The 17,513-nt window shown below is 37.3% G+C and overlaps 1 protein-coding gene across 1 annotated transcript in view; it reads right to left on the bottom strand.

The window, feature by feature from the left end:
• Positions 1-17,513, bottom strand: part of noi (splicing factor 3a subunit 3 noi) — a 102,141-nt gene that overhangs the window by 36,572 nt on the left and 48,056 nt on the right. The window contains exons 7-8 of the mRNA XM_067152845.2: positions 8,731-8,867; positions 770-925 (exon numbers count right to left, since the gene is read on the bottom strand). Of these exons, the coding sequence (XP_067008946.1) occupies positions 770-925; positions 8,731-8,867 (293 nt within the window). The remainder of the gene's footprint in view (positions 1-769; positions 926-8,730; positions 8,868-17,513) is intronic.

Here is a 17,513-nt window from a genome sequence, read left to right as displayed (position 1 = left end):
AGAAAGCAATATTGCAGAAGCCATTAGTTGAAGTGACAAAAGCAAAGTAGATGAATAGGAATGTTCCAGTAGGGTTGAAGGAGTCAGATATGTCGGCAACAAAGCCCCAAATATGAAACCCCATAGATACACTGATGGAATGGCACGTGCTCAAACACACATAGGACTAACTAAAGTGGTATAAGATATGGTTCCTTCACATGTTGGGCATAGCTATTAGCAACATTCTGGTCATACGGAGAGCCCTAAATGTGGGAAAGAGAATGACACTTCTTGATTTCCATCTTCCAGTAGTGCAGAACCTGACAGAACACCAACACATGCCACACCCCATTCATACAGAGCGTAAAAGACCAATGAAGCCTTCGCACTTTAGGCTAAAAAAGAGACATTTCAACTCCATGATTCCATCCACAGTCAAGACAAGCTATTCTAGCCAGCCGGTGAAGTGTACTGTATCATGGAAAAAAAAAAAAAAAAAAAAAAGGTGTTAGGAAAGACGCAAGAACAACATGCATGACCTGCGGAAATGGACCCTTGTGCTTCAACCTGTTTCGAGGCAGGCCATACTAAACTTAACATGTTACGTTCAGATAAAAATACATTTTATTAGTATTTTGAGAATATTTTTCCCAAAACATTCAGAAAAATACAAGGAATGTTTGATCAAAATAATCTGTGATAAGTCTACGTCCATAACGTGTGGTGGGCATTTTCTGCTCAACAACGATTTGTTGTCCATGATGGGGTACGGGTACAAGACTCTTACCTGTAAACTTGTGCTTCAAGGGTCGCTATCTCCTTCTGGCGTTCACTTTCTTTACCTCGACCTGCCTTTCCAGGCTTGTTCTTAGCGAGCAGAGAGGGGTCCAGAGATTTTTTGCCCTTCGTACTGAACAGCCGCTGAGCACGTTCCTCCAAGGTCCTAAAGAACAGAAATGGATAGGTATCACCTACTGTATGTTTATAGCACACAAATGGGTTCCATTGTCTTGATGTCAGGCTGTGTATTAAAAACATATCACAGCTTATAAGGATGTACTAACAATATCTAATTAGTTCATGTTGCAGAAATCACATACAGTAAATGCCAACTGAAAATTATATATTCCTATAAATTCATTCTAAATGGGATGGAGATTGTACACCCATTGTTAAAAGTTATTAAAAGGCATTAAAAGAATTTTTTTAATTTATTAAAAATTTCAATTTGCTTTACGTCTCCGACACAGATAGGTCTTAAGGCGACGATGGGATAAGAAATGCCTAGGAGTGGGAAGGAAATGTCCGTGGCCTTAATTAAGGTACAGCCCCAGCAAGTGTCTGCTGTGAAAACGGGAAACCACAGAAAACCATCTTCAGGGCTGCTGACAGTGGGGATCGAACCCACCATCTCCTGGATGCAAGCTCACACCTTTGTGCCCGTAACAGCACAGCCAACTTGCCTGGTATATATAAAGCAATTGAGGATGGTGCTGTTTACATAAAGATGAACAGAAATATGTTTTTAATAGATTGGTAAACCAACAAAAAAGGACAACAAGCAGTGTAGTAAAAAAAAAAAAAAGGAGTGGTTTCGGAAAGAATAACAGCAATACATAACCAGAAAAGATAAGAGCATTGCTTATAATATAACTTCTATGGCCTCATCAAGAGGGAAAAAGAGCAAAGGAGTAGACAGAATGTCGAGCATTTTTAAAGCATCAAAATCTCTACTTATATAAAATTCAACGTTTATTGGTATTTATCTGTGTCTGGCTATAACTCAAGAATTGCTCGACAAATTTATATGCTTTTACTTTATTACCCTAGAAAAAGATTTGACTCCTAAAGAGAAGTTTTCCACTTCCACTTTCAATAATAATAATAGCATTTACCAAATTTCTAATATCTTTAAAAAATATAACATTAAAATAGCATTTAGAACCTCCCACACCAACTCCAAACTCATTTTCAATCCACGCACTGCCAACAATAGCAATAACAACATTAATGACAGATATTTGAACTCTGGAGTTTGTAAATTAGAATGCGAATCCTGTAATTCCAGCTATGTAGGTCAAACAGGCCGCAATTTTGTCATAAGATATGCCAAACATTGCAATGCTCTCAAATATAATAGTTTTCATTTATGAGTGAACATCATAAAGCATCCAGCCACGTTCGGAGGACCAGCTACCAGCCACGAGGATCACCTGTAGCAGCTGAGAAGAAGAGACCATCTCACAGGGGCGAACGAAGTGAGATAAGTTTCTTGTTTTCAAAATTCTATGTATCATTAGGTAGAGAATAATTACAACAGCTCAAATGCAAATTTTACGTTATATAAGTGCCAAACATGACCTAACATATTTCATGTATACTTACGAATGATGATTGTGCTAGTCAATATGTATATTGGTGTAGGAAGCAACATTGTTACAAACTAATTCCAATCTTAGCCACAGTTTTATTAATGCCATAAGAGAGTGTGTTATGTATAAATATAAGATCCCAAATCATATGGAAGGGCTATGTTGTTGTAATTAAAAGAGTTTTGGGAAGAATGCATGCTGTATGAAATTTAGATTGACTCTAGGCGATGATAATATTGCTAGACAGGACAATGGCTGTATAATACAAAGAAGAGATAGATCCCATGCGAATTATGGGCAAGTATAGAAGCAATAACATCGAAGGAAGTTAAATGTTATGAAGAATGAGAGGTTATTAAGAAGATTTGAGATGCGAAAAGCATTGACTACGAAGTGATTGAGTTGAATTGAATATACATGGAAATGTAAAAGGTACGGAGGTGCATCCGTCGGTAATTGTGAGGAAAGAAGTAACTGTGATATTAAATGGCACACGAGAGTAGGTTCATATTGGATAGGTATTTTACGGCAAAATTTAATGCTGAGAAGAGAGTATACAAATACGATCACAGCGTATTCCCATCTTAAATAAAAATTCATAGTAATGTACCCTAATCAGCTGATAGCCTCCACACTTGAAATAGATATTGATATAATGGATTGTAATACGATTAATAAACACATTCAGAACTACTCCTTCCCAAATCAACTTAAGATCGAGGTTATGAAGTAATTCAGTAAAATGGCACAATAGAATATATACAGAGGTCAGCTTATAGTATCACCAAGGAAGGAAGCACAATACATATTGGCACATATTTGAGTTCTAATACTAATTTATGTTTAGTGTAAGATAGGTTTGGCATAATGAACTTTACTAATGTGATATATGAATTTAACACATGAATGATAGGTGTGGGAATATTTTCTTGACAATGATAACTTGATAACAGCAAATGTTGGCTGTATACAAGAAACTTATTGAGCACTCCGAAACCCAAGAAATCAACGCAGGTCATAACAAGATTCCAGATAATAAAATTTCACATAATAAATATGTCAAATAATAAAATTCAGATAGAAATTTCAGATAAAAACAATTTAAATCAAAATAGGTTTACATTATTAAATCTAAGTAAGCAATACCTTAGGTAGGACGTTGTACTGATGATATTAAAGGACATAATATTGGTTAAATGTGATACTAAACTCCAGTCTTCAGTTAGAGGAGTAGACCAAAAATGAATAAGAAAAATAGGTTTAGAATCATGAGAATTGCTAGACTTGGATGATAATGGATCAGTTTAACTTATAAGAAAGCATATTAAAGGAGAAGTGAACCTACTTCAATTATGGATATGAAGCAAGTAGAATGTAAGATACGTAGGCTAGTTGTACAAATGAAGAATCAGCAGTTCAGCAGTTGCTTATTTAATCAAAGAAAACAATTTGTACAGAGCAATATTTTTCTCTTCCTTTTCTTTCTCGAATCATTATGTTTAATAAACAGTTAGAAGTAATGATTAACTTGGTGTATTATTTATAAGGATTATGATAAGATAGCTAGAAATAAGTTTTCGCATCTACGAGTTGGATATCATTGCCAAGGTGTGTCGGATGTTGATGTCCATCAGCAAGATTGAGATTGATGATATAGTGATCGACACGTCAGATAGTCTTTTATGGATCCCACGTTAAATCGAACCAATCTATGACATTCCCTGAGAAGCTGGCTGGGAATCTTTTACGTCGAATGACCTGGACGCAGGAAGAGGTAAAGTACTGAATGGTGGATAATATAAAACATTCCATTTAGGGCCAGTTCGACCATCTGCTGGTAAACTGGCTGGCAGCTGCGCGGTAGGTGAACTACCTGGGGGTATAAATCAGCTGGTACTTTGGCTTGCGTGCAACCACCTCCGTGCAACATTGGTTCAATAATGATGAACTTGAACTCAGTAATATTGAAGGTTATTATCTGGCAAGTAATTACAGTTGGGTTAATAAAGAGTATGGGGGAGTTTGTATTTTTGCTAAGTCAGGAATTGAATGTAAAGAAAGGAAGGATCTTGAAGTGCATAATTCTGAATTAGAATTTGAACTAACTTCAGTGGAATTTAAGCTTCCCTGTGGTAAAAGGGTAATTCTGTTAACTGTGTACCGTTCACCGGATACTGATGTGGAGATTTTCTTAGGAAAATTAGATCAAATCATTCATAACATTAGCAGCGCAGAAGTAATACTTTGTGGTGATTTTAACATAGATTTTGCTGAAGAAAACCTTCCGTCAACATCACAACTACTGCATGTTCTACAAAGCTGTAATCTAAAACAATTTTTACACCCACCCAGGTAACTGCCCCCTCAGCTACGACAAGAGACAACATTTGTATTAATTTCCATTGTTCTAAAATGCAAGCGTCCAATACAAATTTTGGATTATCAGATCATCATGCTCAAATTTTACAACTAGAAATTGAGAATGCTAACAAGCATTCAACCAAAATGAAGCAAGTACCTTATTTTCAAACCCGACAACTAGTTGAATTAACTCTCTAAATCTCACATTCACACAAACTTTCCACCATAAACCTACGAATTTTGATTGCAAGTAAACAAACACCCAATAGAAATCAAAAACATGTATAATACTGCACATACAATATCTGGGTAATGGAAAAATGCAGAGCCCAACAAAACAGCAAATAAGAAGAAGAAGAAGATATCAGGTGTTTGCTTTATTGCTAAGTACAGTACAAGCCACAAGAAGGAGACGTTATCAAGTGATTCTGTGTGTGTCTTGCCTGAGTTTGTTATTTCACGGTTATTGTTTTACACTCGCGTTTGCTGGAGTTGTTGAAGTTATTGTCGTTGATCCATCACATTTACTGTATTTTTGTTATTTGTCACATTTTTTGTTCATGTTATGTGAGTCGAGCGGTCAAAGCGAATTGCCACGATCTTCCTTTCCCGTCGTGTGTATTTGTTAATCCTTCTTTGTTATTGCTTTATTGTTTTCCTGCTAATAATGGAAAAAAAGGAGGTAAGAAAAACTTTCACTATGGATAAGAAAGTTTGAATATTAGAAAAGGTTGATTCGTACTGCGGAACGTGTTTCATTGCCACGCAAATTGCAGCTTCCTATATCCACGCTGAACACAATTGTGAAAAACAGAGGAAGCGTTACATCAAGTGCTTCAGAATGTGGACCACTCTCCAAGAAAAGGATGTATGCATCATACTGCAAATACAAGAAAATGGAAAAAAATTGTAAAAAGTTGGTTTGAAACTTCAAGAGTCACAGGCATTCCAATTGATGGTGTGCTCTTAAGGGAAAATGTGCTTAAAGTGGCAAGTATTCTTGGCATTGAAAATTTCAGTGCGTCCAATGGCTGGATCGACTAATTTAGGAAAAGGAACAACCTAACCTATAAAACTGTTTGTGGGGAATCTAATGCAGTTAGTGATGAAACTATGGAAGAATAGATTGATAGAAGATTGCAAAAGCTGACCAAGATTATGACCCAGGAACATTTTTAACCAAAATGAAACTGGACTGTTTTCCAGTGTGTTGCCCAGCAAGTGGCATTCAAAGGAGATAAATGCCATGGTGAGAAACACAGCAAGATGAGGCTCAAATAGATGTTGGGAGCCAATGCTGATGGCTCTGAGAAGCTCTACCCCTATGTGATAGGGAAATCTAAAAAGCCTCGTTGCTTCAAGAATGTGCGATCATTACCTACTGCCTACGATGTCAACCATAAAGCTTGGATGACCTCAGATCTTTTCTGACAGCAGTTAATTGCTCTGGATTCAAAAATGGGTGCGCAAAATAGGAAGATCCTTCATTTCATCGATCGTTGTCTTGCACATCCTGTGGATGTTAATTTGAGGAATATGCAGTTAGAATTTCTATGGATTTAGGGATTATTCACTCCTTTATGTTGCTTTATAGGAAGAACCTGGTGCAGCAAATACTATTCCATATGGACGCTGGAAAGGATCCATCATCATTTAAAGTTTCAATCCTGGATGCGCTTCACTTCACTGCAAAGTCTTGGAAAGCCGTGAAGCACACTACCATCTCAAATTGTTTCTTGAAAGCAGGATTTTTCAAGAATCATCCCGAATGCCAGAAGAAGAAGAAGAAGAAGAAGAAGACCTGCTACCTAATGCATGGAGAATGTTGCAGTCAGACTGCACTACTGAAGATTTTCTTCAGGTAGATGATTCTGTGATCACTGCAGAGGAAAGAAGTGTGGAGGAGTTGGTTGCTGAGCAAACAGCAGCCGAGTCTCCCACCAGTGACAGTGATGAAGCAGAGGAAGACAGTGAAGTGATGCCTACCAGTTCTGATGCAAGTGCAGCAGTGGATGTTTTACGCAGGTATCTGTCATCTGTAGAGGAGGGGGGGGGGGGGTGAAAATAATTTTCATAACCTTAATGAGCTTGAAAAACAAATAGAGGTCATAAGAAATAAGAAGTGTAAACAGAGATCGATTCTGGACTATTTTGGTAGGAAGCAGTGATTGTGTAGTTTTCCATCTGGAATAAATTTGTGTTGATGTTGTAAATACAGGTACAATAATGTTGTAAATACAGGTACAATAGTAGCAATTGAAATGTTTCATTCAGAGAAAATACTGCATCTTAGATAATTCTATAGCCATTCTAAGAAAGTAACTACTGTATATTAAAAGAATATATTACACAAATTTTTAACCACCTACCGGTAACCTTCTCCTGGGCAAAGGATGAGCAGAATTACAAAGGCAGTGTAGTCAACAATTAATACAGTACAGTAATTAACTTACATGGACCTTTATTTGAGGCAAGTACAGTAAATCGATTGAGATTGAAATACTCTATAAATTAATAATATGCATTTGTGTAACATTTACCTCCTTTTCCAGAGCATTTTTATATATACCTGTACAAGTTGTTTCCCACGATTTACACTTTCCCCCCTTTTGCATTTTCCTCCCTTCTGCACCAGTATTCCTTGGTCCCTTGAAAAGTGTAAAAGAGGGGTAATACTGTACATATCTTCTTTCTTGAAAATGGGTATTAAAATGACCTTTCGTCAATCTCGTCGGATCTGCTTCTCTTTCGTACACCCTTCAGTCATTAGCTGCTGTCATTTCCTCTAGCTCCACAGCCTTTCCCACGTTCATCTACGAGTTCCTCTGCAGCTGCCATGGCAATGTTTGTTACAACTTTTCCTCTTGTTTGCTGCAAATCCTCCTTGTTCTTTCTAATATATGTGTTTTACTTCAATGTACCTCATCCTCAATTTTCCTTATTTTCTGTCCTCAATCTGTCCTCAACGAGATTTCTTATCATTAAAATTATTACTATTTCTTTCAAAGTATTCCCAACAGGGTGCTATTATACAAGCTCTATAAACAACATGTCACAATAAATCATGCAAAAGTAGCATTCTGAAAAGAAGGAGAAGAAGCACGTAGACCTCAAATCATTATTAAGTTCATGGTTTATTATAACCTGTCCATCAGTTTATGAATAATATATCCTGAGTCCCCTACAGAAGAATTAGTCTCAAAACAGACAGATGTAAAGATAATTTTGTCTGAAATGCTCATTTTCACATCATGCTCCCTGCAAATTTATATCTTTCAGTAAATGATCCACATAAACCACTTATGACATCGGGACCTGCAGTAATGAAGTGGGAGAATAAAGTTTAAGGAGAGATAGGACAATAATGAAGATAATTCCTGCTCTAGCTGTCCTTGTACATCAAAAATAGACACTACGCTGGAAATAGTCAGTGAAATTGTTCATGGATTCTTCACCATAACCTGCTGCTTGTCAAGATACTTTTAGCATAACCTGAGCTAGACCACAGTAACTTTGTCTTATACACAAAGATTAAGTCTGTAGTGAAAGGAACCAGGTTTTAGTCTGTAGAAGAAGTAGAAGCAAAAGTGGAGAGCTCATGAACAATCACTCATATGAGGACTTAAAAAAATAAAACTTAATATGCTATATTTTGCACCAAGACAGATAGATCTTATGGTGATGATGGAATAGGAAAGGCCTAGGAGTTGGAAGGAAGCAGCCGTGGCCTTAATTAAGGTACAGCCCCAGCATTTGCCTGGTGTGAAAATGGGAAACCACGCGAAGATCATCTTCAGGGCTGCCGACAGTGGGGTTCGTACCCACTATTTTCCAAATGCAAGTTCACAGCAGTGTGACCCTAACTGCACAGCCAACTCACTCAACGATATGAGGACCTGCAGCGATGTTTCCAACAGTGAAACCTTTGCAGGGAATGGTGTAGAGCAACAGACAGAGAGGAATTTGAGAGGCAAAAGCAACAGCACAGTACATTTGGTGATATGTGTCCTCTTACCCTCCACACTTCAACCCCAGAGCCATCAGAGCAGACTTCAAACGATCCAGTCCGAGGGATGCAAGTTCCTCCCACGAAGAGAAGGCAGACAGATCCAAATGAGCTCCTACATGGGTTAAAGCACCGCCAGTCTCTTTCTGAAATACACAGAGTACTATTTATAAAAATATTTCTGAAATAACAGAAGCAAGAAATACGGTGATTGCTTCCTTCCAGCAAGACTATTAGACACAATGACTATTTAATATTCTGTAGTTCACACATATATTCAAATATTTCTATGAACTCTTGAATGCGGCCGATGACCTTAGATGTTGGGCCCCTTTAAACAACAAGCATCATCATCATCATCGACTATTGAATAACTGCATTTCCGTGAGTCCCCAGGAGCATTGAACTAGTAAACATTGCACAAGAGAAATATAAGACCCAAAGTGAATATGATTTTTAGTACTGCTGACCTTTGTGATCAGTTTCTCACATTCTGTTACAGCTACAGATACTGGAACTGCAGAAAAGAACATGCACTGATGAAGACATGCCTTGAGAATCATACAATTACATTATAATGCCACCACAAAAAAGTTCCAGGACTCTGGAAGCAGAGCCAATAAAATGGAAAACTTATTTTTTAGTGAGACAATGACTCAAAATATCTTGAGTTTTGATACAAAAAGCACAAAAACAGTACCCTTGAAGATGACATTGGAGCTTAACGCATGTCCATACAAATTTGGGATTACTTCTTTGCCTGGCACGGGTTGTTGCCACTAGCTCAGTCGTTTCCAGGCCTGCTGCATTTTCTGATTTGTTTCAAAATGGCGTCAAGTAGAGGTATTCACCACACAGGCCGGAATTGTAAGGAAAATAATATTAAGTTGGAAGTTTATAGGAGGCCATGACCAAGTTGGAACATACAATTTTAAAAGGCTGTGAGGAGAGAACAGAACAGTATCAAATGAATTGTTTCGAAAACCAAGTAAAATATATTATTATTATTATTATTATTATTATCACACTTACAAAATTGAACAGATCGAGATCAGACGTGTATTAGTTCTGCTGCGACAGAAGAGGAGAACAATTGCCACGAAAGTTGAAATTACGAAGATATTGCCTTATGTAAAAGGAAAAATACAGCCTAATACTTGTTATTCAACATTGAAGAGTATAATTGCGGCATAAAATATGTTCACCAGTTGGACCGATTCCAAGTGATGCGATTCGTTGAAGCTCATAACAAACAGAGTTTAAAGAAGAGAAAATTATACAGGATTTTTTTTTTTTTTTTAGGAGAAGAATTGAGAAATAATTAAGCTTTCAGGAATAGAAATATCCTAAAAATTACAGATTCTTTTGGAAAAATAAGATCGGAGATACTGAACCCAGTATAAAATATTTGTTTGTCCGAATTGATACGAAAGACCTAGGATATTGAGAAGAGAATATTATTATTTTAAGAAGCTTTATAATGAACAATTACTTGGATTTCTTGGATTTTATCATTAGCTCAAGAATGAAGAAGCAGATGTCTTGCTAATTCCGAGGTGGACCGACCTGGAGATGAATATGGACCAGCCAAAAGACCAAACCTGATGAAAGGAGAGATTCCAGCCAATTATGACAAGATCGATATCTCGAAAGAAGTGGCTAAACATATGTCAAGTGGATTATGATAGCAAATTAGGATACAATTATTTGTGAGTAGGAATGTAGATTATACACAGCTGGATATGAGTATTTGCGTGCATAGATTTCATTAATGGGTTTTGTGAAGCCATTCATGCTAATTTAGCATCATTATGGAATGATATAGAGTGGAATTATGATTGATACGAGTTATTGCTTGTCGAATTACGCCATCAAATGGAATTATGAAGTGCTAGAGGTTAAGCATTGTTCTATGAGAAGAAAGATGATCCGAATAAGTGAATAAAAATGCAATTAAGTTTATATGTCTTAATATATGTTTCTTTATGAAGAGGTTATGATATAAGAAAAATGGTTATGTTGTTAGTTTAATTGAATGGATTGAGCAATATAGAGTTGAGAATGGATTCAATTGAAGCAATTGGAGTAAAGTAATAGGAAGATACGTTGCAATAAGACGTAAATATGGATGCTAAAGGTTTTAATTTCAAATATGGATCAAATAATGTGATGCAAGGACAATGAAAGAAATTCATCGAGGGAATAACGTAATACAAGGTATGCATGACAAACCCATATGCGTAGGCAAGAATAAATGGTTTCCACAATGTCAAATACAGCTGTTATTGTAGGGAAATACTTATAGCAAATGTCAGATTGTGGGAATGCACATATCGTGAGGAAATGAATGTGTAGCCTAATTGAATAACACGTATAATATCCAGATATCATAATTGAAAGTTAGAGGAGTCACTTAAATAAACTTGTCATGAGAACATAAGCTTCGTGAAAGTTCAAATGCATGTTGTGAGGAAATGAATAGGGTTAATTAAGAACTACTTTAGTTAGGAATGTGAGGTAGATTATTTTATATTTCCAGAGATGATTCACGATTTATTTATATACCAGTACGTAAACATGTTAGACTAGAATGATAGGTGCCGAGATTTCGGATGGCAATAGGGGTAGTAACCTTAGCACATCATTCAACAAAAGTACACACATATGAGCGACCAATAAGAAAGTGATTCAGACTGCAAGATTAAAAAAAAAAAAATATGAAACAAATTAAGTAAATCAACAGCTTGCAATACAAATTAAGTGTTATGATAGTCATCGGAGACACGAATCATAAACTTTCTTTCAATTTAATAAATAATCTAATATTGTAATTGAATAACTGGATGATTTTCATACAATACGAAATGTAAAGGATGTTAGCTCATCTCAGAAATGAAATCCATATTTTTCTTTTGAAAGCCAGCACTGACTTTAATGAGATACATATATAATTGATGTTATGTTATAACTGGAAGAATTTCAGCATATTCTACGTTCCCTTTTCTTTCATATTCAACTACCTTAATAAATTTCTTCTTATGATTTATGTTTAAGTGAGTGAGTTTGTGATTTGTAGATGTTAGATGTATGTTGACTTAGTTTTTAATCTGTTTTTTATGCGGTTTACTATAAGACCTGCGATGACTGACTGATTGATTCGAAAATGCGATAGGATGGAGACGTTCATCCAGAGATGTTTATGTCGTACCTGATCCGAGTCATTTCTCTGAATCCACGTTAATCTAAACAATTTTTTACAAAGAATTACCCTGAGAGAACACCAGCTATTGGGATATTTTCACATGTGTTGTACCTGGACGCGGGAAGGGCGCAACATGTTTCAGTGCTCTGGCACCCAATCTCCTTCCTTGCAGGTGGACGCGGGAAGGGCGCAACATGTTTCAGTGCTCTGGCACCCAATCTCCTTCCTTGCAGGTTAGAATATCGTCAATGACACACATGTTCATGATTTTTTTTTTTTTTAAAGGCTTATGGCTTTGCATAACAAGTGTTGACACATTCCAGCTGATGAGCTCGGAAGTGTGGTAAATGAAATTTGCACAGATGACAAATGTGGTGCTGATACGAAGATTTCAGAATTAGTTGAGCTTAACCCCTTAACTGGGGAACAGTTTCATAACGTCAACCAGGCAGTGGGTAATTATTCAGTGCAACGTGCACTTTTGGAATGGGTACAGTAGCGTGCGGCAGATGTAAATACTCAACAGAAATATATATTTTACTTGATTTATTTAAATTATTAGCGATATTGTAGAAATTCAATAGCATTATGTTATTACCATATTTCTTGTAAACCCGTAAATATATACATACAAAGTGCGTTCATACAAAAATTAATATAAAAAGTGTTTCTTTCATTATTATGATGACATTTATCAAGTTTTCAGATATGCATCAATAGGTTCCACATTTTTTCTGGTTCACAGGTCATTCAGAAATTGCGCACAGTGTGGTAAATACGGAAGCATGGGCAAGCACAAAGTGCCACGTCACATTCCTCATAGCAGTAGATAGTTTCCCGTCGCCTCTGGTTTGACAGGCATACAATACAAAGTTTCCTTGAGTGATTCCTACTTCCGGTCGGCGGGTTCTCAGATAATTCAACGTCTTTCGTAACCAAGCCATGTTCACATCACACGGAACAGTTTACCATCATATACAGACCAATTTACAAAAAGTTATCAGAACATGGACAATGGAGTTAGCAGAACAACTGTATTGTAACAACAACTACGACGACGACAATAACTCACAAATTTGGTAATTTTGATGCACATATACACATATAAATCCTTTACGAGGAATTTGGCGCGGACAGTACGAGGCAACACGAGACAGCTGTCGGACTGCCGCCTAGGCGCGAACTACCCGACTGGCGTGAGACCGGATAAAAATGAATAGGACAGCAATAATCACATCTAATATGAATGGAATTTTTAAAATTATGATAGTAGATGGCAAAGTGGTTAAGAATAGCAAGTCGCCTAAAGGCAGCTAACCTTACATAAGAACACATTTAGAAGTACAAGAACTCCTAAAGGCGTCAAACCCAATACTCGTGTGACAGCTGTTGACGCCTTTAGGCGTCAAACCCAGTTAAGGGGTTAACTGTAGTGTAGTGTTGTAACTGTTCCCTCTCGTCCAAAACACTTGAGGAGATGAAAGTTATTATCTTGGGACACATGAATATTAAATAAACTATTTGTGGCTTGCCCGCAAGTTGCCACGCAACTAGAAACAATTAACATTCCATGGTTTCCCATTTCTCTATGTAATGTTTGGGCGCCATGGTTGGGTAAACCAAAATTTATATTTACTAGCATAGAGACTTATACTTAAATCACAGGGGTAGGATTTTAAATAATTAACCATTAAGTATCGCTTAAGAAAGAAAATTAACGCAATATAAAATACAAATGAATTTATTATACAAAAAAAAATGAGATGAATCGGAAAAGTTTCCTTAAAGCGTGGAGGAATTTATAATTTACTGAATTTGCTATTGCTTGCTTTATCTCACCAATTGCAGCTTCCGTTGAAGTCATCTGGTTTCCGTGGTTACTCGTTCTCTTCTTCTCGATGTAGACTTTGCTCCATGGACATCCTTCCTTCCTTCTCTGATATGGTACGGGCTATCTGGACTAGCACTCCCTGCATGCCTAGTCTTTAAATTAGACATTGGCCCTATACTTGTAAAAACTGATCAGCGTTGATCGTATGAGGAGAAAATTCAGAGATATGAATTTTTCCATATTAGTAGAAATCTCAATCCAACTGAGCTATACTATTTATATGGTACCAACTTGTACCAAAATTCCGTAGAATTGAACTAAACATAGTTCTTCGTCCAGAAGATTTACTGAAAATAACACAAGCCGTAAACTTGTTTCGTTTCACGCAGATCCGATAACATTACCGCATCTAAGTACTGTATCGAAGCGATAACACATTGTACAAAAGTAACTATGTCGCGGAGCGACCACACACTGTTTCAAATATCAAATCACGTCGTTCAAAGTAGATGTTCACAGTAGAAGTACTAGTGATGGAGTACACGTAGTTAGGTTGTAAGGTTGTAAGGTCGGAATGTCCCGTTCTCGTGTTGAGAATCAGTATATATCCGGGCTCACCCCCACTCTTGGTAACAGTTCAATCTCAAAACTCATATACAACGAAGTATCTGATTCGATAGATCGAAGCATCAACTCCCCTCCTCTTCTTCCTCGACAAGTCCAGAAGGCGTGGCGATGATATAGCTGACCAGCTTGCAAGCCTCGCGCACGGGTCGCTGTTTACTAGCCTTGGTCATAAAATAAACCCATGACTCACGCAAAATCCCAAGCTTCAAGAATAACCCTCCGTATACACAAACATGAGATGAAATGACAACAACTATGCCTCAACATATTGACCGTATTTACAACATAATGAATTCTTATCCTACATAATATAATAATTTAAATAATAAAACGATGTTATCAAATATACAATGTGATTCCAAAAAGCCTTGATTACAAATGATTGACGTTGAATAAATATGTTATTACAAATAATTGCCGATGGCGGATAAACTTGATATCAAATGATATCGCGTAAAATGATATTATATTAAGTTAGTAGGGCTGGAGAAGCCTGGACGGTTACAGTGTACTGTAATGACAGAAAGAGATCCCTCTGACGGGAAAAGTGAATGACATTCATGGAGTCTAACAAATCAGTTGCATGGACAAACAGCTACAAACTTAGATCCATCTTGAACATCAAATGGGAGGACCGTGTCACCAACCTTGCAGTTCTTGAGAAAGAGCATGCTATAAGCATTGAGGATACGATCACTGGCCACCATCTCAGATGGATAAGGCATGTCTAATTTTTGATCTGATTTTGATATGCTCTATTGGTGGAAAAATATCTAATTCCCTCCATGGGAACTTAGAATTTCCATTTGAGTAAAACCAGGCTTCATCGTCAACTCCTGTATGGTGAACTCTGCTCTGGCACAAGACTTCATGGAAACCCTTTGAGGCGTTTTTGAGGTGCTTCAAGGATCAGCTGGAGTTAACACTCAATCCTGGGATACGCTTGCTGAGAATCGCACACTTTGACACCACACTGTTCTACATCAGTTACGGTGTTTGAAGCAGAATGATGAAGATGTGAAGAGGATAAACGACAAACACAGAAGATCCGTCAAGCTCAGCCCTGCCCTCCCCCAGCCATTCTATGTGATCTGTGTGGACGTATGTTTCATGTCAAGATTGGGCTACTAAATTAAATGGAACATTTTCACAAAGTACTGTGAGTGTGAAAATGTGAACTGCTGAAGAATATGTTTACTGGGATACAAGCTGCAGCCGACGACATTTAACAGGTACTTTTTTTTTTTTTGCTATTTGCTTTACGTCGCACTGACACAGATACGTCTTATGACGACGATGGGGATAGGAAAAGCCTAGGAAATGGAAGGAAGCAGCCGTGGCCTTAATTAAGGTACAGCCCTGGCATTTGCCTGGTGTGAAAATGGGAAACCACATCTAACCATCTTCAGGGCTGCCGACAGTGGGGCTCGAACCCACTATCTCCCGATTACTGGATACTGGCCGCACTTAAGCGACTGCAGCTATCAAGCTCGGTTTAACAGGTACTTCTGGAATAAAACTTAAAAACTGACCCATTTTCTTTTCTCAAAAATTTCCTAGATGAAGAATTAGTGAATTCAACTGCAACTGAAACAAAGTGCTATCCGTGCTACTTCCACAGAACATATGAATTATCTCCTTGCTTGTGAGATGATGATTACAGGCATGCTACATTAGATCAAATGTGAATATACCTGGGAAGTGTATTTATGACAGATGTACAAATGATTATCATCATCGTTATCGTTGACCAACTCCAGTTTCCCAGGTGTGGTATACGAGCCCCTTCCATTTTGTTCTGTCCATGAACCATTCTTCGTTCACAATCTGCTCCCAATCCTGTCCTCTCTCCTCTACATCCTTCTTCACTAAGTCTGTCAATTTTTCTCTAGGTCTGCCCACTGGTCTCTTTCCCCGTATTTCTCTTTCATACTCCTGTTTCACAGACCTATTGGCACTCATTCTTTTCACATGACCAAACCACTTCAGTCTTGCCTTTTGGATCTTCTGGAGTAAGGAGTCTTCTAGTCCTACGTCTTCTCTGAATTTATAATTCCTGATTTTATCCTCCCTGGTCTTCTGGATCATTGTGCATAGGAACTTCATTTCTGCTGCTTGGAGTTTCGAGTTGTCCTTTCTTCTTAATGTACCAGTTTTCAGGCTGTATGCGAGGATAGGGCTGTACTATGATTTATACAGCGTCATCTTGGTTTTGAGTGGTACTTGTTTATCCCATAGTAGCTGTCTTACTTGGAGGTAAAAATGTACTCCTTTGCTGATTCGACTGTTTACTTCATATTTAGCTAAGTTATTCTTGGACATTATACTATCCAAGTACTTAAATTCTGTGACACTGTCCAACTTCGTGCCATTTAGCATGATTTCTGGCTGATTGTCACAATTCTGTACCTTCAATGCCACCTTTTTAGCCTTGCTGATGTTTAATCCATCTCTCTCAAACTCCTGACTCCACCCTGCAGTCTCTCTTCCACATCTTTCTCTGAGTTACCCCAAATTACTACATCATCTGCAAATGCTTTTAAGTCTTGTTGCCCCTTTTCTTTTAACACCTTTAATATGGTATCCATTACAATGATAAATAATAGGGGCAACAAAGCACTACCTTGTTGTACTCCCCTTTTTGTCTCAAACCAGTTTGACAGTCCAGAACCGACTTGTACACAGCTTTTGGTTTTCTTGTAAAGCACCTTAACTGTTGAAATCAGACTGTCTCGAATTTTGAGCTTTCTCAGGCACTCCCAAATAAGCTCCCTTGGTATGCTGTCATAGGCCTTTTCGATATCAAGGAACAGTAGATATAAAGGCTTCTCTTTTTCCCAATGTTTTTCCATTAGCATCCCAACAGCAAATATAAGATCTGTTGTTGATCTTCCAAGCCTAAAGCCATATTGTTCCTCTTCTAAAAGTGGTTCTACAATTTCTCGTAATGCCCCAATATTGAATAATATTCCACAAGAACTTTCTTTCATATCGCATGGTACAAACAAAAAGTATATATATGACTTTCCACCAAATATCAAAATTGCTTCATTTTTTGGATATTTAAGCAATGTAAGCAGGTTGAGGACTTATGCTTTAAATAGTTTGTCATGATACAAAAGGCATTTAAAT

Source organism: Anabrus simplex, chromosome 8, assembly GCF_040414725.1.
Source record: "Anabrus simplex isolate iqAnaSimp1 chromosome 8, ASM4041472v1, whole genome shotgun sequence".
Taxonomy (NCBI): Eukaryota; Metazoa; Arthropoda; class Insecta; order Orthoptera; family Tettigoniidae; genus Anabrus; species Anabrus simplex.
The sequence above is the reverse complement of the archived record's forward strand: the minus strand, read 5'-3'. Positions and strand labels throughout refer to the sequence as shown.